This window comes from Anomaloglossus baeobatrachus, chromosome 2 (assembly GCF_048569485.1).
Source record: "Anomaloglossus baeobatrachus isolate aAnoBae1 chromosome 2, aAnoBae1.hap1, whole genome shotgun sequence".
In the NCBI taxonomy this organism is placed as follows: domain Eukaryota; kingdom Metazoa; phylum Chordata; class Amphibia; order Anura; family Aromobatidae; genus Anomaloglossus; species Anomaloglossus baeobatrachus.
In genome coordinates, this window is record NC_134354.1 from 31,357,318 (window position 1) to 31,384,015 (window position 26,698).

A 26,698-nucleotide genomic window follows, 5' to 3' on the forward strand; every position below is an offset into this window, starting at 1 on the left:
CTTCATCATCCCTCAAAAAACAAGACCTCTCACGGCTATATTCCTGGAAAAATTATAGTTAAAGTAAAGGAGGAACGAACGGCAGCGAAAAACAAATTAAAAAAGGCTGCATCTCCAAGGGACTAAAAACAAAAGAATGCCTTAATCTTAGACAAATCTGGACATGCAAAATGTCGTCATTGACTAGCCCAGATAAGCGCTATTCAGTGACAGGAAGGATTTACTTACATGTTCCAATTAATTTGCAGAGTCCTGTATCGTTAGACAAGCTTTTTATGATGAAAAACATTCACATTCATGTCCTAAATAAGTAATTGGAGTCAGAGGATCTCATAAGTACAAGTGTTTGCCATTTCTTCATATCTCTGATATTTTATAGTCTTGGCAAGTGGTCTTGGATCTGGAGTGTCAATAGCCAGAATGTGATCCAACATCCTGCTAAGAACCCTGAGCTAAGAAGTTTTATTTATAAACTGTAGAAAAATAAAAGGAACAAGGTAAAGAGGAAGACCAGCAACCCAATGGCTTGATACGATCAAGAAAATGGCAGAGAAGACCCTGGTGGACCTATCTAGGCTGAGAAAACCCTGGTGGACCTATCTAGGCAGAGAAGACCATGGTGGACTTATCTAGGCAGAGAATACCCTTGTGGACCTATCTAGGCGGAGAAGACTCTGGCGGACCTATCTAGGCGGAGAAGACCCTGGCGGACCTATCTAGGCGGAGAAGACCCTGGCAGACCTCTCTAGGCAGAGAAGACCCTGGCGGACATATCTAGGCAGAGAAGATCCTGGCAGACCTATCTAGACGGAGAAGATCCTGGTGGACCTCTCTAGGTGGAGAAGACCCTGGCTGACCTCTCTAGGCAGAGAAGACCCTGGCGGACATATCTAGGCGGAGAAGATCCTGGCAGACCTATCTTGGCGGAGAAGACCCTGGCGGACCTATCTTGGCGGAGAAGACCCTGGTGGACATATCTAGGTGGAGAAGACCCTGGCGGACCTATCTAGGCGGAGAAGACCCTGGCAGACCTCTCTAGGCAGAGAAGACCCTGGCGGACATATCTAGGCAGAGAAGATCCTGGCAGACCTATCTAGACGGAGAAGATCCTGGTGGACCTCTCTAGGTGGAGAAGACCCTGGCTGACCTCTCTAGGCAGAGAAGACCCTGGCGGACATATCTAGGCGGAGAAGATCCTGGCAGACCTATCTTGGCGGAGAAGACCCTGGCGGACCTATCTTGGCGGAGAAGACCCTGGTGGACATATCTAGGTGGAGAAGACCCTGGCGGACCTATCTAGGCGGAGAAGACTCTGGTGGACCTATCTAGGCGGAGAAGACCCTGGTGGACCTATCTAGTCTGCACAAGATCGGTCTTCCTCCATCAAGTCGCTATGGCTCGAGATCAAGCTGAAGGCCGTTAAAAGAAAAGTTGTACATTATCTTTTATTGACCTTAAATGAAGTATCTACTTCAACAAATTACATCTAATGGCCTTCAAGGCTATAATCCTACACTATTAGGCCTCACCTGGTGAGGTGGGTCTTCAAAGCCTTCGATTAGAAAGAGAAGAAGTGGGAGAGATTGTAGAAACGGGATGGCAACTGGAAAGCTTGAGCAGCAGTGACAGAGCTGAGTAGATCAGGATGCTCACTGAAGTGATGTAGCAGAGTCCAGTGATGTAGCAGAGTTGAGTAGGTCAGGAGGCACACAGTGACAATATAGCATAGTCGAGTATAGTATGACATTGCGGTCAGAGCAAGAGCCGGTACGCTGTGGCCCATCCGATTTGTCCTCCAGAAGGGACATGGCATCCATGTATCCTAATAGGACAAATAAAAAGGCTTTTTTCTCATTTTTCACATACACTAGCCAAAAATGTAACAGGTTTCTTCACTCTTGCAGGCCACGCTAAATCCATTCCAGGGCAGACCTAGTCTATCAAGGTGTCACCGGGGCAAATAAGGTGTAATTAATGAGCTTTGTTACGGGCAGTGTTATTATTCGGAATATGATGAATTACTGACCATACAGCAGCACCGCCGGCGGGGCTCTAATGTCCTCACGCTGTATTTCCAAGCTCAGGTTCCCTATTGTGTAAGCAATTTGCAAAGAAAAGTAAGAAACTCCAGTCCCTTATGAGACGGTGAAAGGACGGACGTTTGCAGGAGCCAGATGTGGCGGCACACTAAATAATTCATGCCTCTGTTCTAATCTAAAGAAATTAAAATTTTGGACATTTCGACAAAGATCCAGTGACCCCCCCCCCTCCCCCTTATACTGTATAATAAAGCCTGAAGATAGCCAGTGTTTGGTTCCCTTCTTTCTGCCTTCAAGGACGTCCTTGTGCGGAGAATCACCCTCTGGATAATAAAAAGCAAATTTAGCCTGAGATGAATGGTTTCATAATACGCTTGAGCTGTTTGGAGTAGAAGTTTCAACCTTTTACCGTCACTTTAATCGCCCATTGTCGGCCATTAGTGATTCTTTTGTTACTTTTTTTTTGTGTTTTTGTTTTTCTCACTTTATACAAATTTGCAGATATGCAGAGAAAGTCGTAATATAATTGACCTTAATGCCGGGGACTGGCGGCTTGTGACTGAAAGTTTCTGATCGAGAACTTTCCAACAAAGCTTGCGGACAGCTCAAGATTGCACATTTCACAAAAGGACAATTAAATATTATATAAATAGGAATTAAAGTAAATATACAGTGGAACCTCGCTTAACGAGTAACCCAGTTAACGAGAATTTCGCTTAACAAGCAAAGCTTTCTGTAAATTTGTAACTCTGTTTACAAGAAAGCTTTGCTGTACGAGCAAAATACTCACCGCACACACTTCCGGGTCCGTACATCCACCGCGCTCTGACCCGCACTTGCAGTCCGCACAAACACACACACACACACACACATACTGTATTATGCTCACCTTACCTTCCATTCCATCGCCGGTCTCATGGTTCTTGTAGTTCGCCGGCTCATCGCGACAAGGGAGGAATCCTCGTGGCGAACTACAAGACCCAGGAGGCCGGCGATGGAATGGAAGGTAAGGTGAGCATAATATGTGTACCTTCAGTTCCATCGCCGGCCTCCTGGGTCCTGTAGTTCGCCGCTCCAGGATGTGTATCGGCAAGCATGACGACGAGGCAGGAACTTCAGCTGTCAGACGCTACTCAAAGGCAGCGCGCTGGCCAATCAGAGGCAAGTGGCTCCTGCCTTTGACGTCAAAGCTCTGGCAGCGGAAGTTCCTCCCTCGTCGTGATGGTTTCCCGATACACAGCCCGTACCGGAGAACAGCAAGTCCCAGGAGACCGGCGATGGAAGGTAAGGTGAGCATATAATATGTGCGTGCGTGCTTGTGTGTGTGGGAGTTTGTGTGTGTTTTTGTGTGTTTGTGCGTGTGTGGAATGACACAATAGGGGACCAGGATGGGACATTTAACAGGTTGTGGAACGAATCGTCTGCATTGCATTATTTCCTATGGGAAATCTTGCTTTGCTGAACGAGTAACTTGGTTAACAAGCACAGTCCCAGAACGGATTGTTCTCGTTAACCAAGGTTCCACTGTATCTCTTAAAAAAAGGTTGTTTTTATTTTTATTAATAAACTAAAGAATGAATAAGTCGGTATCTATGCGAACTGGCCCATCGGTGGAGTCTGTCGGCACTTCTCTGCCTAGTTTTGGCCCTATATGCTGGTGCTCCATCTCAATAATTAAAATACTCAAAGGTTTTATATCAATAAGTGAAGAAGGCCATCACCCTTGTATTTTTTTTATTGTTTATTACTCATATTTATGGCCTTGGTTATAGTTGAGCAAAAAAGACTCACAGGACCCTGTCCCAGTGGTCATGGTAGTGCGCAATCTCCAAATTAGAGTCCAGAAAATCTTCTACCTGACTATATTCCCAACATCATTTTACGTAGTTGGCCTGGCACAATGCCACAGCACCACACATGCAAGACGTCACATTGGGCTTAGTAATCAAGGTTGGTGCCCGTAGGTTGGAGGAGGTTTGCAGAGCTTTTGAACTACCAATGTGGACTCTGGACCGGGGCCCTACTAAACTATTTGCTCAACACTAGCCTTAAGGCCGCTTTACACGCTGCAACATCGCTAGCATTTGCTGGCGATGTCGAGCATGATAGCACCCGCCCCCGTCGTACAGCCAATATGTGGTGAACCGACCAGGGGAGATAATTTGCTAGATCTGGTCCTGTCAAATAGACCGGATACAATTTCAGATCTACAGGTCCGGGAGCACTTGGGCACCAGCGATCATAATATGGTAAGCTTCAACATAATATTCAATAGAACATTTCAAAGGGGGAATGCTAAAACCTGGAATTTTAGGAAAGCTGATTTCAACAAATTAAGGGAAGAGCTTAAATGTGTAGATTGGGACAAAGTCATGGTAACTGGGGATACCGAACATAAATGGGTTAAGTTTAAGGATATACTACTAGAGTCCTGTAAAAAACGTATACCCTCTGGTAATAAAATGTCCAGGAATAAAAAGAAACCACTATGGATAAATAAGACTGTACAAAGTATAATAAAACAAAAACAAAGGGCATTTAAAATCTTAAAGGCTGAGAATACAGAAATAGCATTGCAGGAGTATAAAGATATCAATAGGAAATGTAAAAAAGAAATCAAACAAGCAAAATTAGCTACTGAAACAAAAATCGCCAATGACATTAAAATAAATCCCAAAATCTTTTATAAATACATTAATGCCAAAAGGAAAACAAAGGATAGTATCGGCCCCTTAAAATATAATAACAAGTTAGTTATAGAGGACAAACAAAAGACTGAGATATTAAATAGGCATTTCTCATCTGTATTCACCAAGGAACTGACTGTACCAGGGATCATTCAACAAGTGAAAAATCAAAGTCCACCACCCGATATAATTAATTTAACACAAGATGAAGTACGCCTACGTCTGAGTAAATTAAACATTGACAAATCCCCAGGGCCAGATGGCATTCATCCACGAATATTGAGGGAATTGAGCTCCGTAATCGACAGACCGCTGTATCTCATCTTTTTAGACTCACTTGTAACAGGGTTGATGCCTCAGGATTGGAGGATTGCTGATGTGGTACCGATATTTAAGAAAGGTAAGAGGGTAGATCCAGGCAACTACCATCCAGTAAGCCTGACATCAGTAGTATGCAAAGTTTTTGAGGGCATTTTAAGGGATGACATGCAAAAATATATTGCAGAAAATAATATGATAACTGACAAACAGCATGGATTCATGAAAGATAAGTCGTGTCTAACCAACCTGTTGGGGTTCTATGAGGGGGTAAGTTCAAACCTGGATATTGGTAATGCAGCTGATGTGATTTATTTGGACTTTGCAAAGGCATTTGATACTGTACCACATAATAGCCTTATACTAAAGCTCCAGAAGCAAGGACTAGGGGACACAATATGCAACTGGGTAAGGAATTGGCTAAAAGATAGGAAACAAAGAGTAGTCATAAATGCTACATACTCTAAATGGGCCATAGTCAGCAGTGGGGTGCCGCAGGGATCTGTGCTAGGACCAATTCTTTTTACTCTCTTTATTAATGACCTTGTGGATGGGATTGATAGTACAGTGTCAGTCTTTGCCGATGACACCAAACTATGTAGGATATTAAAAACTGACCTGGATAGTACAATATTACAAAAAGATCTGGATAAGATGTCAGAATGGGCAGATACTTGGCAAATGAGATTTAATGTTAATAAATGTAAAGTAATGCACCTAGGACGGAGTAATCCTATAGCTGCGTATACATTAAATGGAAGTAAACTCGGGACTACAGAACAGGAGAAGGACTTGGGGATTCTCATTACAAATAAGCTGAGCAGCAGCACTCAATGTCAAGCAGCAGCTGCTAAAGCAAACAAGATTTTAGGGTGTATAAAAAGAGAGATTAGATCCCGTGATCCCAACGTATTGTTACCCCTCTATAAATCACTTGTAAGGCCACATCTGGAATACGGGATCCAGTTTTGGGCTCCACATTTTAAAAAGGACATTCAGAAGTTAGAGTCAGTTCAAAGGCGGGCAACTAGACTATTACAAGGAATGGAGGCCGCCCGTATGATGACAGGTTCAAAAAGTTAGATATGTTTAGCTTAGAAAAAAGACGTCTCAGAGGAGATCTCATTTATATGTATAAATACATGTGTGGTCAATATAAAGGACTGGCACATGACTTATTCCTTCCAAAGACAGTACTAAGGACCAGGAGGCACTCACTGCGAGTGGAAGAAAAGCGATTCCGACAGCTATATAGGAAAGGGTTCTTTACAGTTAGAGCGGTCAGACTGTGGAATGCCAACCACAAGAGGTAGTAATGGCAGATACTATAACAGCTTTTAAAAAAGGGCTGGATGATTTCCTCAGTACACAAAACATTGTTGGTTATAAATGACTTAGTGATTAAATGTAGAACTGGTGGAGGAAGGTTGAACTAGATGGACCTAGGTCTTTTTTCAACCTAAGTAACTATGTAACTATGTAACTGCCGTAGCGAACATTATCGCTACGGCAGCATCACACGCACATACCTGTGCAGCGACGTCTCTGTGACCGGCGAACCGCCTCCTTTTTAAGGGGGCGGTTCGTTCAGCATTACAGCGACGTCACAGCAGCGTCACTGAACCGCCGCCCAATAGAAGCGGAGGGGCGGAGATGAGCAGGACGTAACATCCCGCCCACCTCCTTCCTTCCTCATTGCCGGCGGCCGCAGGTAAGGTGAGGTTCCTTGTTCCTGCGCTGTCACACATAGCGATGTGTGCTGCCGCAGGAACGACAAACAACATCGTACCTGCAGCAGCAACGATAATCGAGAATAGGGGGGATGTCACCGATTACCGATTTTGAATGTTTTTGCAACGATTCAAAATCGCTCATAGGTGTCACATGCAACAACATCGCTAACACGGCCGGATGTGCGTCACCAATTTCACGACCCCAACGACATTGCTTTAGCGATCTCGTAGCGTGTAAAGCAGCCCTTAGCCATATGGTTGAAGTGTAGTGTAGGAATGTAAGGTTTCTGAAAGGGTCTGGTGCACAGATCCATTAAAAGAATACTCTCTAGGTGTAGTCCAGGTTAAGAGAAAAACTGCACCTGCATCTCCCTCCTCTTCCCTCTCCCTACCTACCATGTATTGCACAACTCTGTGTGTGTGTGTGTCTGTGTGTGTGTATGTATATATATATATATATATATATATATATATATGTATATGTATATGTATGTATATAAAAAAAAAAATATTTTTAACCCTTCGCCCCCAGGCAATTTTTTTTGTTTTTATTTTTTCCTCCCCTTCTACCAAGAGTCACAATTTTTTTATTTTTCCATCAATATAGCCATATCAGGACTTGTTTTTTGCAGGACGAGTTGTACTTTTGAACAACACCATTCATTCTGCCGCATATTGTACTGAACAACAAGAAAAAAAATCCAAGTGTGATAAAAATGCAAAAAAATTGCCAATTGCACGGTTGTATTTTGGGTTTCTTATTTACCATGTTCAATATTAGGTAAAACTGACCTGTCATTATGATTCTGCACATCAGTACAAGTTCGCAGATATCAAACATGAATAGTTTAATTTTTATCAGTAAAAAAAAAAAAATAATCAGAATTTTGTCCCAAAACAAATTGCGCTTTTGTCGCGATTTTCCGAGACCCGTAGCGTTCTCATTTTTTCGGGATCTGGGGCTCAGTGATGGCTTATTTTTTATGTCTTGAGCTGAAGTTTTTAATTATACCATTTTTGGATAGATGCAATGTGTTGATCACCTTTTATTGCATTTTAATTCAATGTTGTGGTGTCGTTGATGGCAGCAGGGAACAGCGCAATCCTGGCAAGAGCGTGTTCGTTTACTCTGTCAGAGTTTGACAGCCTGATCTAAGGGGTTAACAGATCCACCTGCACCTGTTAGCCACACATGTCTGCTGTGACCAGACGCCAGCGATATTTGACATAAATATACATTTTGAAGGGAAGCTTTCAAATGGTTTTTGCTATGCAAGCTAAGAGCTGCATAAATTAGGGGTAAAGTGCCTAATACCATCAATGTGTCACTTTTTTAGCAGCTTGCAGTAGTTTTAATACAATCAGTGTTTTATCAGCAGGATGGGGAGATAAGGTATGCACACCAGTGACTATGGAAGGGGAATACATGGAATAGCAGAAACTGCTGTGTGAATACTGACATGAAAAATTCAATAGCTATTGAATTTTTCATGTCAGTATTCACACAGCAGTTTCTGCTATTCCATGTATTCCCCTTCCATAGTCACTGGTGTGCATACCTTATCTCCCCATAGTGATGTTTTTTAGGTTTTTTGCACCCAGTTCAGACATAGAATGGAGTTCCAAACGTTATTCCTTAATTTTATCAGCAGGAGGCCATTACTGTAGGACTAGGTGTCACCAGCCAGGGAGTCCAGATAATTTGTGTAACCCCGCCCCCAGCATGGATTGGCAGCTGAAAATACAGTGTACCAATCAGTGGTGTGGGCGGGGTTATACACAGCTGAGTATTCCGAGCTCTGCTAGATCAGCAGCAGAGAAAACTATGATTGTATCAAATGACAGCAAGCAGCCTAATAAGTGGATACATTGCTAAAATCCGTCGCTTTGCTGCTATATTATGCTGTTCTCAGATTTATTCGGCACAAATCTGCTGACAGGTTCTCTTTATGTTTGGGGTGGGGGGTGACATTTCTAAGACCTTGAAAATTAAAAAAAATGCAACTTTCCTTTAATAAGAAAATATCACGTCCCCTACAATCTGCTGTGGATGGTTTGATCCATTGCTACCTGTCCGTCGGCCGTAGGTCGATGGAGCTCATCTGCTGAGAGCTCCTTGTAGATACCTTCATGAATACATAGAATCGTCTCTGTTGACTCCATTAAACCATTGCAGCTCTAACGCCTTCTTTTCCTCCACAGCCCCTGCTCGAATTTTAACCTTCAGTGGGACCGTAACAACACCATGGATGAGGGATATTGTTCTGCCCTGCAAAGCAGTTGGAGACCCTTCCCCTACAATCAAATGGATGAAGGAAAGGTAACCAGCAACCAAATGTGCAAAAGCCAAAGTCCTCCCTATCCCCACCCATCTAATTAGGATGTGATAGGTTATTAGGGGATCAGACCCTAGTGGGAAGGGATTGCTCCATAGTCCTCTCACTATTGTCGTGTCGGAGCCGGGACCTTCTCTCGGTTGCTCTGTGACCAGACCAAATCCATTATTGCCATTGTATATCATTGCGCTCATGACCTCCGCTTCAACTTCAGTCAGGTGTCACCGTATTGCACAATCAGGTTCTAGTACAAGGTAATTTATGGGTAATATGTCAGCTCTGAATCGATATCCAGAGACATTCCAGGTTTATGGTGACATAGAGCCCCTGTTTTTTTCGACAGCCCAGACTTGCAAGTTCTGTGATCTTCTGATGAAATCAATACAGTATTTATTAGGTTTTGACAGGTCCCATGTCAGCTAAAAGACCATCTCTGTGGGGTAAAGCATGCTTAGATCAATAGCAAGTGACACCTCGGGGATTGCTGTATTCTGGGTAACATGGTTGGCTCTGGAAATATTGTCAGTAGAGCAAAAGGGAATATTAGTTTCAGTTGCAAAATAGTATACAAATAAAGACCGTGGCCATCTAAACATCATAGCAGGTTGCCTCACACTTAGGCTGCTTTCACACTACGTCTTTTTAACATGCGTCCTGAACGGTTTTTTTTGCTGCAAAAGCGGATCCTGCTTTTACACCAAAAAATGCATGCAAACGCATGTGTTACTTTGCAGGATCCTGTCACTGGATGTTTAGGGGCGGGCATTGGAGTCATGTGATCGGGAGTGATGGGAACTAAACGTGCCAGACTGGGAGCCGGCATCTGACAGCTGCGAGGCTCGTAACCAAGGTAAACATCGGGTATACTTGCTTGGATACCCGATATTTACTTTGGTTACAAGCGTCTGCAGCTGCTAGGAGCCGGGCTCCCTGCACACGTAACCAACGTAAACATCGGGTAACTAAGAGAAGTGGTTACCCGATATTTACCTTGGTTACGAGTGTCCGCAGCTCTGAGGTGGGAGAGAGGGAGGGGGAGAGAGGGAGGGGGAGAGACAGAGAGAGAGAGAGAGAGAGTGAGAGATACAGAGGGAGGAGAGAGAGACTGATCACACCAGGCTGGCTTCTGGGCATGCTCAGTAGAGCAAGCAGGATCCTGCCTATCAGCACGCCAGCGTTCACATGCGTTTGCGTGCTGTTTAGTCAGGATCCAGCAATTTGCAGAAGTTGGACGCAGCTCAAAAACACTACAAGTAGCGTTTTTGAAAGATGTTAAAAAACTGCAAGTCGCTGGATCCTCACTATAACGCACGCAAACGCAGGTGAACGCATGTTAACGCGAGTCCATTGCAAATGCATTGAAATGAAAACGCATTTGCACTGGATCCGTTTCTGCGTTAAAAAAACGTTCAGGACGCATATTAAAAAGACGTAGTGTGAAAGCAGCCTTAATAGGTCATATATACTCACCAGCAAGTCCACGTGACCTTCTTGTCTCTCTGAGTCTGCACTTTGTGTATAGTCCACCAATGAAACCTGCAACTCAAAGGGAACCGGTCAGCACATTTTTGCATTTGGAAGTAGTGGTACGGCTAACGGCTCGCTTGTATCCTAAAAGAATGATACAATTTTTGTAGAGATCCAATGTGTCAGTCATGGTAAATCTACTCATGAGGTTATATGTAAATCAGGCTCGAAGTGCACTGGGGGGCGTCGGTGCACTTGGGCTGCTTCTGCCATCAACACACCCCCAGTGCACTTTCAGCCTGATTTGCATATGGCTTCTGCTCTAGATTTCTCAAGACTAGCAAATTCGATAAACACAAAAAAGGTGTTATTTTTTTTACTGTTGGACAAGCACCTATACAGCCTTACAAGGTTCCTTTACTGGGGTTGTCAGGTCACACTACCAAGCTACCTACCACTCCCAATCCAGTCTATCAGGAAATGGAAAGCAATCCTGCCACTTAGTGAAAAACAATATCATCTGGCTCAAAGGATGGCCTATAAAAAGGTGTCTCGTTACCAAGGTGCCACACAAGAAACATCTCATGAAGGGTAAAACCAGTGAGCTGTCTCAAGATCCTGCAACCTTCTTGTTGCAAAACATACTGATGTCACTGGTTACAGAAGAATTTCTAAACTCCCTAAAATTCAGTCCCAGAAATACTTAGCACAAGCGTTGCAGAGAAGCTTATGGATTACTTTACCTCATCCCTCTAGGACCTCTCCGGTCACGGAATATACAGCGGGTAAAATAAGTATTGAACACATCACCATAAGTTAATATATTTCTACAGATGCTATTGACATGGATTTTTGACGAGATGTTGGTAACAACCCATCCAATCCACACAGGCAAAGAAATCAAACAATATGTGTAATAATGAAAAATGACACAGGGAAAAAAGTATTGAACAAATGAAGAGAGGTGCAAAAGCCATGGAAAGTCATAACACCAGCTGAAATCTATTAGGAATTATAAAGCAATCCTGCCACTTGATGAAAAACAATATAATCTGGTTCAACTGATGTTCTATAAAAAGACGTCTCATTACCGAAGTGTCATACAAGAAACATCTCATGATGGATAAAACCAGTGAGCTGTCTCCAGATCTTGCAACCTTATTGTTGCAAATCATACTGATGGTATTGGTTATAGAATTTCTAAACTACTGAAGGTTCCAGTGAGCGCTGTTGGGGCCATAATCCGGAAGTGGAAAGAACATTATTTCACCATAAACCATACACAACCGGGTGTTCCCCACAAGATTTCAGTCAGAGGAGTGAAAAGAATTATCAGAACAGTTGTCCCAAGAGCCAAGGACCCCCTGTGGAGAACTACAGAAAGACCTGGAATAAGCAGGTACAACTGTTTCAAAGAAAACCTTAAGTAATGCACTCCCCCTCCATGACCTGTATGCACGCTCCTGTATGCACGTTCCTGTATGCACGCTCCTGTATGCACGCTCCTGTATGCACGCTCCTGTATGCACGCTCACCAAACAAAACTCCATTGCGGAACAAAAAGCAGGTTCAAGAGCATTTAACGTTTGTTCAACGACATTTAGACAAACCTGTGAAATACTGGGAGAATATAGTCTGGTCAGATGAGACTAAATTTGAACTCTTTGGAGGCCATAACACACCATGTTTGGAGCCAAAATGGAAATCACCCAAAAACACCAACACCAGTGACGTTTAGATGGGAACATTATCGTGCGCGGCTGTTTTTCAGCAGCACTGGCAAATTTCATAGAAGGAAGGATGAATGGACAAATGTATCGAGACATTCCTGATAAAAATCTTCTGCCATCTGCCAGGATGATGAAGATGAAACGAAGGTGGACATTTCAGTAGACAATGATCCCAAACACTCAGCCGAGGAAACTACCAACTGGTCTCAGAGAAAGAAAATAAATCTGCTAGAATGGCCGAGCCGATCACCGGAGCTGAATCCCTTAAAAAGTGTATGGACGGAACTAAAGCTCGGGACTTCCTGTATGTGAAGAGTGTTTGTGTGAAGTAATGGGCCAAAAGCACACCTGTGCAACGCAGGTCACTAGTTTCTCCATACAGGAGGCATCTTAAAGCTTCATCACCAATAAAGGCTTTTCTACAAAGTATTAAATAAATGTCAGTAAGTGTGGCTAATACTTTTTCCCTGCGTCGTTTCTCATTATTACACATCACTAAATTTATGAACTTCTATGGTGTTATTTCTTTGCCCGTGTGGATTGGATGGATTGTTAACGACATCTGGTGAGAAATTGATGTCAATGGCACTTTAATAAGTATATTTACATAGAAAATTGGTGACGTGTTCAATACTTATTTCACCCGCTGTATACTGACAAATCCTCCTAGATGTAAATCCTACCTGACATCTGACTAATGTGTGCGTTATTCCCCACAAGGATGGTGAAAAAGAAGAAACTGGTCTTGACTCCACTCCTGCACTTTGTCTTAAAGGCGCTATCACCTATTTTTCTACCTCTTAGAGGGGCTCTCGTCTTTGGTAAATCGTTACTTGTTAAAAAAGCTCTTTGACAATGAACTTATAGCAGAGTGTATACTCTGCTGGGAACTGTGGGGCGATTCCTACCAGTAAGTGTTTAATTTCCCTGCAGCGCCACCACAGGCTAAATGAAGCATTACACATGGCCCATTCATCCTATCCGGTTGACTTTGACTGTGCCATGTTGGACAGCAGAGAGATACGGTCCGTGCAGCTGATCTCCGTTCTGGCCAAGAGATGAAGCTGAATAAAGGACCGTCTCTCATAATTCAGAAGTCCCTCATAGGTTGTAGGTTTTGGAAATTAGACCGCGTCTTTCAGTGGCAGGAGTGGAGTCAGGAAGGAGTCCTTGTAATCACACAGGGACCTGTTGGGTTTAAGGTGCTGTAAGTTTGGTTCATTAGGACCACACAGGGTCCAGCTGATACATATAATAATAAGTTTTATTTCTATAGCGCCAACATATTCATATGTAAAGTATATACATATAGTATAAAGTCTCTGAGTGTGGCCTTTAAAGGACTTTTTTAAATATAAAAGTAGTGGTATAGCTGCCTTCATTCTATTCTTCCAATAAAAATGACACCATTTTTGTAGAGATCCGATGTCGTAGTCATGAGAAATCTAATTCAAATCCCAAGTGCAAGGACACGCCCCCAGTGCACTTACAGCCTAATTTGCATATGGCTTCTATGCTGCGTTTCTCATCACCAATACATCGGAAATCTACAAAAATGGTATCAATTTTATCGGGAGAGGCTCACGTACACCGCTATACCACTGATTCACATTGTACAGCGTCCCTTTAAAATTGTTATATGAGAATTGGGTTACTTTTTTTACACCAGAAACATCCCCATGGGTTGTATTTGGTTACACTGCAGTAGTAAACGCTGTTTAGTGTTTTCTCTACTCTCATCCTCATCCCTGATTTTCTGTTACACGTTCCGCCTCGTGTCAGGTCAACACGGAAAATATTGTAGAGCGAAGGCGTACGCCCTGTGAGGTAACGCGGTTACACTGTTATTCCTACACACGTCTCCTTTAAGGCAGCTGCGACAAAAGGACAGATGGGGCCATTCATCTGTTCGGGCGATATGCGGCTGCTGAAGAACGGTTTCACAAATATGATGGATGAGCGGCATATGGCAGATATCCAGTCCAACTGCTAAATTAACTGTATCATTTACTGTTTATTCGAGGAGGCGGAAGAGGGATCTGCAAAGTCATGAATCTTTATCGCTTTCTAAGATGCGATATAAAGTGATGAAAATTTCACTGGCGGGGTCTAGAGAAAAGTGAATTATTAGCGTCTTTTAACTCATTCGTCTAGTACTGGTCGGACAAAAATAATCAGACAGTGGCACGTTTACTAATGGAAAACACCCGACATCAGACGTGTGAGCTGGAGGACAAATAAATTAGAAACTTCTCAATGCAATTGTATTATTCACAATGATGATAGTTTTTAGGCAGTGTGAACAAAGCCTAATGTAACTGTGCAGACACAAAGTCTGAGCGTCCTACAGCCACGTATAGACACGTATCATACAGACAGTCCATGTGTAGCCCAGGTTCGCTTTTTTCTTCCCTAGGAATCTATGAATTATATTTTTGATACTGTCTATAAAATATACAAGGATCCTCAATATAATATATTAAGCTGAGTGTATGTGTGTGTGTGTGTGTGTGTGTGTGTGTGTGTGTATGTCCGCTAAAGGAATCCGCACCGTGGCATTTACAATCACGAAATTTTGCACAGACTCCTCATGTGACTCAAGGAACATCATAGACTATGTTTTGACAAGAAAATTTAACCCCGCGCTTTACAGTTACTCTCCAAAAAACCTGCCTCCAATAAAGTGAATGGAGCTGTAAGCTACAGGCTATTAATAGGAGCTGTGATTGGTTGCTATAGGAACAAAGGACATTCATAGTATAAGAAGCTTATGTGTGAGGTAATATGATGTCGGTGGGGAGACAGACACAGACAGAGAAAGAGGCACACAGGGAAAGAGACAAACAGACAGACAGAGACAGATAGGAAAAAAAAGTCAGACAGAAAGAAACAGACAGAAATACACACGGGGAAAGAGACAGACAGAGGCAGACAGGGAAAGAGACAGAGAGAAACAGACAAGGAAAGAGAGACGGGAAAAGAGACAGACCGGGGAAAGAGACAAACACAGAGATAGTGAGAGACTGAGACAGAGAGAGAGACAGGGAAAGAGACAGACATACAGAGACTGGGAGAGAGACAGACAGTTACTATCCCGGGCAACGTCCGTGTACTGCAGCTAGTAGGAGATAAATGACAATACAATGGCTGACCATACACCAGCACCGCTCACTAACATGGTGATTGCAGAGACCTTCAGCCGTTACTGCATAGAGAGGTCCAATGCTTCTACCCACTAGACTGAAAGGGAAAGAACACACACGTGACCCCCTCAGTCCTGAAGGATTTTGATTGTAATTCCTTTAATTTATGATTTTTGTTTCCTGTGAGGTAGTAACGGGACACCCAGTCTAGTAACGAATGATGGGCGAAGAAGTGTCTACAGCAACGGAAGCTTTATCATCCGAACAGTGAAAGCGGAGGACTCTGGGTATTACAGCTGCTCTGCCTCAAACACATGGGGATCGGAAGAGATTGTCCTAAATCTGCAGGTTCAAGGTAAGAAGGATTGTACAGATTAAGTATTTTTTATACTGCAAGTTCAAGAATAGTACTGCTATAATACTGCCCCTATGTACAAGAATATAACTACTACAATACTGCCTCCTATGTACAAGAATATAACTACTATAATACTGCCTCCTATATACAAGAATATAATTACTACAATACTGCCTCCTATGTACAAGAATATAACTGCTATAATACTGCCCCTATGTACAAGAATATAACTACTACAATACTGCCTCCTATGTACAAGAATATAACTACTATAATACTGCCCCTATGTACAAGAATATAATTACTACAATACTGCCTCCTATGTACAAGAATATAACTGCTATAATACTGCCCCTATGTACAAGAATATAACTACTACAATATTGCCTCCTATGTACAAGAATATAGCTACTATAATACTGCTCCTATCTACAAGAATATAGCTACTATAATACTGCTCCTTTGTACAAGAATATAACTACTATAATACTGCTCCTATGTACAAGAATATAACTACTATAATACTACCCCCTATGTCCAAGAATATTACTACTATAATACTGCCCCTACGTACAAGAATATAGCTACTATAATACTGCCCCTATGTACAAGAATATAATTACTAGAATACTGCTCCTATGTACAAGAATATAACTACTACAATACTGCCTCCTATGTACAAGAATATAACTACTACAATACTGCCTCCTATGTACAAGAATATAGCTACTATAATACTGCTCCTATCTACAAGAATATAGCTACTATAATACTGCTCCTTTGTACAAGAATATAACTACTATAATACTGCTCCTATGTACAAGAATATAACTACTATAATACTACCCCCTATGTCCAAGAATATTACTACTATAATACTGCCCCTACGTACAAGAATATAGCTACTATAATACTGCTCCTATGTACAAGAATATAACTGCTATAATACTGCCCCTATGTACAAGAATATAACTACTATAATACTGCCCCTATGTACAAGAATATAACTACTATAATACTGCCCCTATGTACAAGAATATAACTACTATAATACTGCTCCTATGTACAAGAATATAACTGCTATAATACTGCCCCTATGTACAAGAATATAACTACCATAATTCCCCTATGTACAAGAATATGACTACTATAATACTGCCCCTATGTACAAGAATATAACTACTATAATACTGCTCCCTATGTACAAGAATATAACTACTATAATACTGCCCCTACGTACAAGAATATAACTACTATAATACTGCTCCTATGTACAAGAATATAACTACTATAATTCCCCTATGTAAAAGAATATTACTACTATAATACTGCCCCTATGTACAAGAATATAACTACTATAATACTGCTCCCTATGTACAAGAATATAACTACTATAATACTGCTCCTATGTACAAGAATATAAATGCTATAATTCCCCTATGTAAAAGAATATTACTACTATAATACTGCCCCCTATGTACAAGAATATAACTACTATAATACTGCCCCTACGTACAAGAATATAACTACTATAATACTGCTCCTATGTACAAGAATATAACTACTATAATTCCCCTATGTAAAAGAATATTACTACTATAATACTGCCCCCTATGTACAAGAATATAACTACTATAATACTGCCCCCTATGTACAAGAATATAACTACTATATTACTGCCCCCTATGTACAAGAATATAACTACTATATTACTGCTCCTATGTACAAGAATATAACTACTATAATACTACCCCCTATGTCCAAGAATATTACTACTATAATACTGCCCCTACGTACACGAATATAACTACTATAATACTGCCCCTATGTACAAGAATATAACTGCTATAATACTGCCCCTATGTACAAGAATATAACTACTATAATACTGCCCCTATGTACAAGAATATAACTACTATAATACTGCTCCCTATGTACAAGAATATAACTACTATAATACTGCTCCTATGTACAAGAATATAACTGCTATAATTCCCCTATGTACAAGAATACAACTGCTATAATACTGCCCCTATGTACAAGAATATAACTACTATAATACTGCCCCTATGTACAAGAATATAACTGCTATAATACTGCTCCTATGTACAAGAATATAACTACTATAATACTGCTCCCTATGTACAAGAATATAACTACTATAATACTGCTCCTATGTACAAGAATATAACTACTATAATACTGCTCCTATGTACAAGAATATAACTACTATAATACTGCCCCTATGTACAAGAATATAACTACTATAATACTGCTCCCTATGTACAAGAATATAACTACTATAATACTGCTCCTATGTACAAGAATATAACTACTATAATACTGCTCCCTATGTACAAGAATATAACTACTATAATACTGCTCCCTATGTACAAGAATATAACTATTATAATACTGCTCCTATGTACAAGAATATAACTACTATAATACTGCCCCTATGTACAAGAATATAACTACTATAATACTGCTCCCTATGTACAAGAATATAACTACTATAATACTGCTCCTATGTACAAGAATATAACTACTATAATACTGCTCCTATGTACAAGAATATAACTACTATAATACTACCCCTATGTACAAGAATATAACTACTATAATACTGCTCCCTATGTACAAGAATATAACTACTATAATACTGCTCCTATGTACAAGAATATAACTACTATAATACTGCTCCCTATGTACAAGAATATAACTACTATAATACTGCTCCTATGTACAAGAATATAACTACTATAATACTGCTCCCTATGTACAAGAATATAACTACTATAATACTGCTCCTATGTACAAGAATATAACTACTATAATACTGATCCCTATGTACAAGAATATAACTACTATAATACTGCTCCTATGTACAAGAATATAACTGCTATAATTCCCCTATGTACAAGAATATAACTGCTATAATACTGCCCCTATGTACAAGAATATAACTACTATAATACTGCCCGTATGTACAAGAATATAACTGCTATAATACTGCTCCTATGTACAAGAATATAACTACTATAATACTGCTCCCTATGTACAAGAATATAACTACTATAATACTGCTCCTATGTACAAGAATATAACTACTATAATACTGCTCCTATGTACAAGAATATAACTACTATAATACTGCCCCTATGTACAAGAATATAACTACTATAATACTGCTCCCTATGTACAAGAATATAACTACTATAATACTACTCCCTATATTCAAGAATATAACTACTATAATACTGCTCCTATGTACAAGAATATAACTACTATAATACTGCCCCCTATATACAAGAATATAACTACTATAATACTGCCCCCTATATACAAGAATATAACTACTATAATACTGCTCCTATGTACAAGAATATAACTACTATAATGCTGACCGCTATGTACAAGAATATAACTACTATAATACTGCTCCTATGTACAAGAATTTCAGCATGGCTCCTCATAGGAAAGAAATCTGAGGATCCGAAAGAAAGAATTGTTGCTATATATAAAGATGGCCGAGGCTATAAGAAGATTGCTGACACCCTGATACTGAGCTGCAGCATGACGGCCAAGACCATACTGCGGTTTAACAAGACCGGAATGTGCATATTGTAGCTTGAGACTGAAGACAGCAAAAAAACAAATGGAAGCACATGGATGGAAACAAGAAGATAAGAAATATGACTGAAACAGACCTGGATATGTGTCTCACCTTAGATTCCTCACAGTACCCCCCTTTTACTCTAATGGTGACTTTACACCCTCTTGGCACCTCTAAAGTAGCTTCATCAGGTTGTGACATGGAAATGCTTCCAACAATTTAGAGGAAGATCGCAGAGGTGCTGAGCAATTGTTTCTGCTGTGCCTTCACTTTGCTTCCAGCTCATCCCAAACCTTCTCCATTGGTCGAGGTCCGGTGATTGTGTAGGCCATATTATCTCGCGCAGCCTCCACCCCTCTCCTTCTTTGTCACACAATCCTTACATAATCTAGGGTTTTGTTCTGGATAATTTTCCTGTTACAACACAAATAATGATTCCACTATGTGCAAACCAGATGGGATGGTGGCCGTTGCAGAATGCTGGGGTAGCCATGCTGGCAAGTGTATCTTAAACTTAGAAAAGATCATCAACCCTTGAAAGCCTCTTAAACCATCGCACCGCTCCTCTATGCTTCACGGTGGGCATCACACACATAGAAACCATTGTCTCACCTTTCCTGCGTCCTACCAAGTCCCAGCAGTTGGTATAAAAAATCTCACTTATTGACTGCTGAGATAACAACAGTAGAGGTTTCCACTGTTCCGATAGCCAGTCCTTGTGCTGCTCGGTTTAAACAAGTCTCTTCTTCTTGTTTGAGGTCCTCAGTAGTTGGTTTTTTACAGCAATTTGACAACAAAAGCTGCTTCTCACAGTCTCCTCTGAACAGTTGATGTTGAACTGTGTCTGCTACTTTGTCTGTGCATCATTTTTACTTCGGTGCTATAAATTTGTGGTTTCTGTGGCTGTGATTTCTGATGAACTTATCCTCTGCAGCAAAGGTCATTCTCGGTTTGCCTTTCCTGGGACAGCCCTCATGAACCAGTTTTCATCATAATCATTGCTGTTATTTCAGGTGCTGTTAGTTTGCGGTTTTTGAGACTGGTAAAGCTCATGAACTTATCCTCTGCAGCAGCAGAGATCATTCTCTGTCTGTCTTTCCTGGGACAGTCCTCATGAGAGCCAGTTTTCATCATAAGCAGGGCTGTTATTTCTGATGCTGTAAATTTGCAGTTTCTGAGGCTGGTAACTGATGAACTTATCCTCTGCAACAGAGGTCATTCTCGGTCTTCCTTTCCTGGTACAGTCCTCATGAGAGACAGTTTTCATCATAATCATTGCTGTTATTTCAGGTGCTATGAATCTGCAATTTCTGAGGCTGGTAACTCTGATGAACTTATCCTCTGCAGCAGAGGTCATTTTTGGTCTTCCTTTCCTGGGACAGTCCTCATGAGAGCCAGTTTTCATCATAATCATTGCTGGTATTTCAGGTGCTACGAATCTGCGGTTTCTGAGGCTGGTAACTCTGATGAACTTATCCTCTGCAGCAGAGGTCATTCTTGGTTTTCGTTTCCTGGCACAGTCCTCATGAGAGCCAGTTTTCATCACAGCAAATGATTGTTTTCAAAACTGCACTTTAGGATACCATCAAGGTTCTAGCAATTTTCTGTCATTAAAGTTATGATGTACTGTTGTTTTTCTTTACTTAGCTGAGTGATGCTCGCCATAGTTTGGATTTGAACAGTTATGGAATAGGTGCAACACTTTATGGAGCTTTTTCTGAAGGCTGGTGATTCCACAAAAACTCTTGACGAGGCGACCTGTTCAATGGAAGCCATGCCATGTGACTACCTGATCAAGCTCCTAGAGAAAACACCAAGGGGTGTAAACTTGTCATCAGAGAAAAGGACTAAGGTTTTAACATGTTTCCATACATGCGCCTTTGTCGTTTTACCACCTTCAGCCTGAATCTACAATGTGCACATTCCAATAAGAACAGGGAAATCCACTGGATGAACATTTACCAGTACTGTATATACAAGAATATACCTACTACAATAGGACCGTGGCTGCGGAGCTATACATGTACTTTTTAGCAGTTTTCCTTCTTTCCGTTCGGTGCCCTTCTGCTGATGGTGTATGCGGTGACGTGTAGCAGAGAAGTCATCTCCCTGTAGAGTAGATAGACTATTTATATGGTAATGGCCCAGGCCTCACCTGCTGTGATATATACAGATTTCAGAAGCCGTTGTTTTGCAGAGCGCTCCCATCCAGTTGTTGTAGGCAGGTGTCAGCCAGGTGCCATCTGTACCCATCCAAGAACACAATGTTTTATCCTGAATACATACTGCAGGCGCAGCGAGCACCGGGTTCATGTCACTGTATAGTCGCTGCCAGTATTGTTCTTTCCTGACTTCATTTTTACAGTCATTTCATAGTCCCCGTGCCTTGGAAAAACAATACCCCGAGGAATAACAATGGGGGTCAGTTACTGCAGTGGTACATTATTGATGAGATGTATACCTGCTGCCCTGTGTACATTATACGGATTGTAATATAGGTGGAAACAGACACATTTTCCCCAATTTTTCTTTTTTTTTTTTTTTTTTAAGTATTTTAAATTAGTATTTCTGCTTACTGGCATGGTAAATTCTGAAAAAAACAGCCAAAATTCAATGCCAGGTTTGCTGGTTTTGATTCCTCTTATCTGCTATAAACTGTATAAATAGTGATAAACATCGACTCATGCCACAAAATATAAGTTTTTGCACAGCTCAGTCAGCAAAAACATAAAAAAAGAAATGGTTCTCAGAAAAGGGCACAAGAACAATAGTTCTTTTTAATAGTTTTCATTTTGCAAAAAGTAGAAAACATAAACTAGTTAAATGTTTGCATTGCCGTAATCATACTGTTCACAAAACAAGTAAAAACCCAAATAACAAAACTCCAAAGTTGCAAAATTTATGTTTTTTTTTTTCATTCCTATCCCCAGAAAAAAATAGATTTCAATATAAGATGGAGTAATTTTTGAGGAATTCAGGTCACTTTTGCTTCTGACTGTTCCGTTGTTATCAAAGTGTCATTTTTAATTATCAGGCTATGTGCACACGCTGCATAAATTTTCTGCACCAAATCTGCTCATTGTAGCAAAAAAAAAAGCGTCAAAAACGTATGCGATTTAGGTGCGTTTTTTTGAACATTGAAGTCAATGGGTGAAAGCACACTGCTAAACCGGACCAATAATTGACATGGTGCAGATTTTTTTTTTGCATCAAAATCTGCAGCAAAACTGCATGGAAATAAATTCCAAAGTCCCATATACAGTACTTTGCTGGCTTCTGGAAAGGCATGCAGATTTTGATGCAGATTTTTTTTAAAAAAATTGCGTCAAAAATCGCAGCATGTGCACAGTGCCGTGTAATCTTCACGAACCCTTAAACTTCTCTATGTAATTTTGATCCTTGATTCTGATCAAAAAAGGACAAGTCTCTGATATTTTTTACAAACACGCGATGTGCAAAATAACATTGACGTGTGAACAACTCCATAGACTTTAATGGGTTCATGGAAATCACACATAGAAACCGTATGTGATATAGTGACGTCTGAATGCGGCCCAAACACTAAAAATGAGGTAAAATGTCCCAAAATTCTGGCACAAATCATACACCAAAATTAAACTATTATGGAATACGTTAAAACCCTTCCAGATGTACTGTATATGCTAGAAGAAAACAAAAAATGATGCTATTGTCTGAGTCTAAGAAAAAAAGAATGATACTGCTTCTTGAAAGCCAAAATTCTCCTTTCATTTTCAATATAAAGTGTAAAAAATATACGATTATTCTGTATCTGTCCAATAAGATCATCTATATACCTCCCACTGTGGTCAGACCTCTTTATGTGACAGAGCAGGGGAGAGGCTCCTGCTGCAGTTTTAGTGTAGATCAGGTGCATTAACACATTACCGTCTTATCTGCTTTCCTTCTAGTGCCTCCTGACCAGCCCCGGCTGACCGTGTCCAAAAGCACATCCTCTTCCATAACCCTTTCCTGGATACCAGGAGACAATGGAGGGAGCTCGATCCGAGGTAAGAACACTTCAGGCTATGGAGATTTGGCACAAAAGCTGGAGGAGGACACTTTGTCCCCCATAATAAGGTCTTAAAAGATCTTTGGGGGGCAGTTTAACATATTAATACATTATTTTCTTGTGCATTTCCTCTGTGCCTCGGGTTGGTTTATTAGCTCCAGTTACAGGGGAAATTCATCCACCTGGCTGCCTGATCGGTGTCTGCTAGGCCCCAGCAGCTCCTGCTGTCACCCTACACCCAGCGATCACACAATTCTGGGTTCAGAGAAGGAAATGCCAACAGCAACATGTGGACGGGGGGGGGGGTGAAACTACATTTGCACAAAGGCAGCCATGTTTTCTTTTAATCGTAGACAAACCACATAACCCCACCTAACTCCACGAGTGCGTGGTGACTGTCACTATTGGGCAACAAAACGTTTTGATCCTAAAGGTGTCTGAACCAAAAAAGTGCAAATAATAATTGCACACTACATAGCTTTGTCATTCAGGATCCAGGGAGAGCTCAGTGACAATCCCCGCTGGAGCTTTAGCGGCAGCCATATTGATCATACCCAGCTTTCCCAAATACTGAAATGTGATTTGCATAAAATATCTTAGGATTTCACAGGAGAGGACGCGGCACAAATGCTGGGAGCTGCCGGCTTTCTCTAGTGACAAGACTCCTTGCGTACGTCTTGGTGATTGCTTTGTTCATTCGGTGTTAGATCGTTTCTTTTTAGAAGTCCTGTCAGGATGTTGTTTTCTGCTGTTTTCTCACAAAAAGCAAGATCATCAAAGAAAACTCGCCGACACCTCGAAAGCTGAATAAGGTTACTTGTCTCTTCCTTTTCATACCTTGTGGGGATTCCTTACATTCGTGGTCACGAATCTTGGGGAGAAAACGTTTGGTTTTAAACCTTTTTGAAAACTTGATATAACATCACCAAGGGATCAGTACTACGCTAATTGGGTCATAGCAGACAACACTAAGATAAAATTATAAACTTCTGGCTACATGCAGCCACCACTAGGGGGAGCACACAGCAGAAGGATGTATACAACCACCTCTAGGGGGAGCACACTGCATAAAGATGTATACAACCACCACTAGGGGGGGCTCAGTTCATAAGGCTGTATGCAGCCTCCACTAGGGGAGCTCACTACATAAGGATGTATACAACCACCACTAGTGGGAGCTCAGTGCATAAGGATGTATACAGCCTCCACTAGGGGGAGCTCAGTGCATAAGGCTGTATGCAGCCTCCACTAGTGGGAGCTCAGTGCATAAGGATGTATACAACCACCACTAGTGGGAGCTCAGTGCATAATGATGTATACAGCCTCCACTAGGGGGAGCTCAGTGCATAAGGATGTATGCAGCTTCCACTAGGGAGAGCTCACTACATAAGGATGTATACAACCACCACTAGAGGGAGCTCACTACATACAGATATATACAGCCACCACTAGGAGGAGCTCACTGCATAAGGATGTATACAACCACCACTAGTGGGAGCTCAGTTCATAAGGATGTATGCAGCCTCCACTAGGGAGAGCTCACTACATAAAGATGTATACAGCCTCCACTAGGGGGAGCTCAGTGCATAAGGATGTATACAACCACCACTAGGGGGAGCTCACTACATACAAAATAGAGTATAATCTCCAGCACTTCAAAGAAGGTTAAAAAATATTTATTGAAGTTCTATTAAAAAAGATCCATAGATCTTGCCAATCTTGGAATAAGTGTCCCCCCCTCACTGTTTTCATGATCTATGGATCTTTTTTAATAGAACTTCAATAAATATTTTTTAACCACCTTTGAAGTGCTGGAGATTATATTCTATTTTGCTTGTCTGTGTTCTGCCTGAGGCCAGGGCAGCTCCGTGCACCAACACCGATCCTGATCTGTACTATAGGAAGGGTGAGCTGAACTACTTTTTCTATTTTCTGAGCTCACTACATAAGGATGTATACAGCCACCACTAGAGGGAGCTCACTACATAAGGATGTATACAGCCACCACTAGAGGGAGCTCACTACATAAGGATGTATACAGCCTCCACTAGAGGGAGCTAACTACATAAGGATGTATACAGCCACCACTAGAGGGAGCTCACTATATAAGGATGTATACAGCCACCACTAGAGGGAGCTAACTACATAAGGATGTATACAGCCACCACTAGAGGGAGCTCAGTACATAAGGATGTATACAGCCACCACTAGAGAGAGCTCACTACATAAGGATGTATACAGCCACCATTAGAGGGAGCTCAGTACATAAGGATGTATACAGCAACCACTAGAGGGAGCTCACTGCATAAGGATGTATACTGCCACCACGAAAAGGATCTCACTACATAAGGATGTATACAGCCACCACTAGAAGGAGCTCACTACATAAGGATGTATACAGCCAACACTAGAGGGAGCTCACTACATAAGGATGTATACAGCCACCACTAGAGGGAGCTCACTACATAAAGATGTATACAGCCACCACTAGAGGGAGCTCACTACATAAGGATGTATACAGCCACCACTAGAGGGAGCTCACTACATAAGGATGTATACAGCAACCACTAGAGGGAGCTCACTGCATAAGGATGTATACAGCCACCACGAAAAGGAGCTCACTACATAAGGATGTATACAGCCACCACTAGAAGGAGCTCACTACATAAGGATGTATACAGCCAACACTAGAGGGAGCTCACTACATAAGGATGTATACAGCCACCACTAGAAGGAGCTTACTACATAAGGATGTATACAGCCACCACTAGAGGGAGCTCACTGCATAAGGATGTATACAGCCACCACTAGAGGGAGCTCACTACATAAGGATGTATACAGCCACCACTAGAAGGAGCTCACTACATAAGGATGTATACAGCCACCACTAGAAGGAGCTCACTACATAAGGATGTATACAGCCACCACTAGAGGGAGCTCACTGCATAAGGATGTATACAGCCACCACTAGAGGGAGCTCACTACATAAGGATGTATACAGCCACCACTAGGGCGAACTCACTGCTTAAGGATGTAAACGACCATCACCAGGGGGGGGCTCACTGCATAAGGATGTGTACAGCTACTACTAGTATACAGCTACTATTGAACTCTGAATGCACTGAGCTCCCCCTAGTGGTGGACAGTATTACAGAAAAAGGTAGCAGTAGAATAAACGCTATTGCTAGACTTGCTGTTCACACAAAATAAAATAAATATTTCTGAGCAGGACTGTTTACAG

At 41.4% G+C, this 26,698-nt stretch overlaps 1 protein-coding gene across 3 annotated transcripts in view; it reads left to right on the forward strand.

Annotated features, from left to right (window-relative positions):
* Positions 1-26,698, forward strand: part of DSCAM (DS cell adhesion molecule) — a 656,562-nt gene that overhangs the window by 484,943 nt on the left and 144,921 nt on the right. For 2 of the 3 annotated variants that reach the window (XM_075334961.1, XM_075334962.1), the window contains exons 22-24: positions 8,980-9,097; positions 15,645-15,808; positions 23,357-23,455. In XM_075334961.1, coding sequence (XP_075191076.1) covers positions 8,980-9,097; positions 15,645-15,808; positions 23,357-23,455 — 381 coding nt within the window. Of the gene's footprint in view, positions 1-8,979; positions 9,098-15,640; positions 15,809-23,356; positions 23,456-26,698 lie in introns of those variants that run through there. The other variant, XM_075334963.1, reaches the window with a different exon arrangement.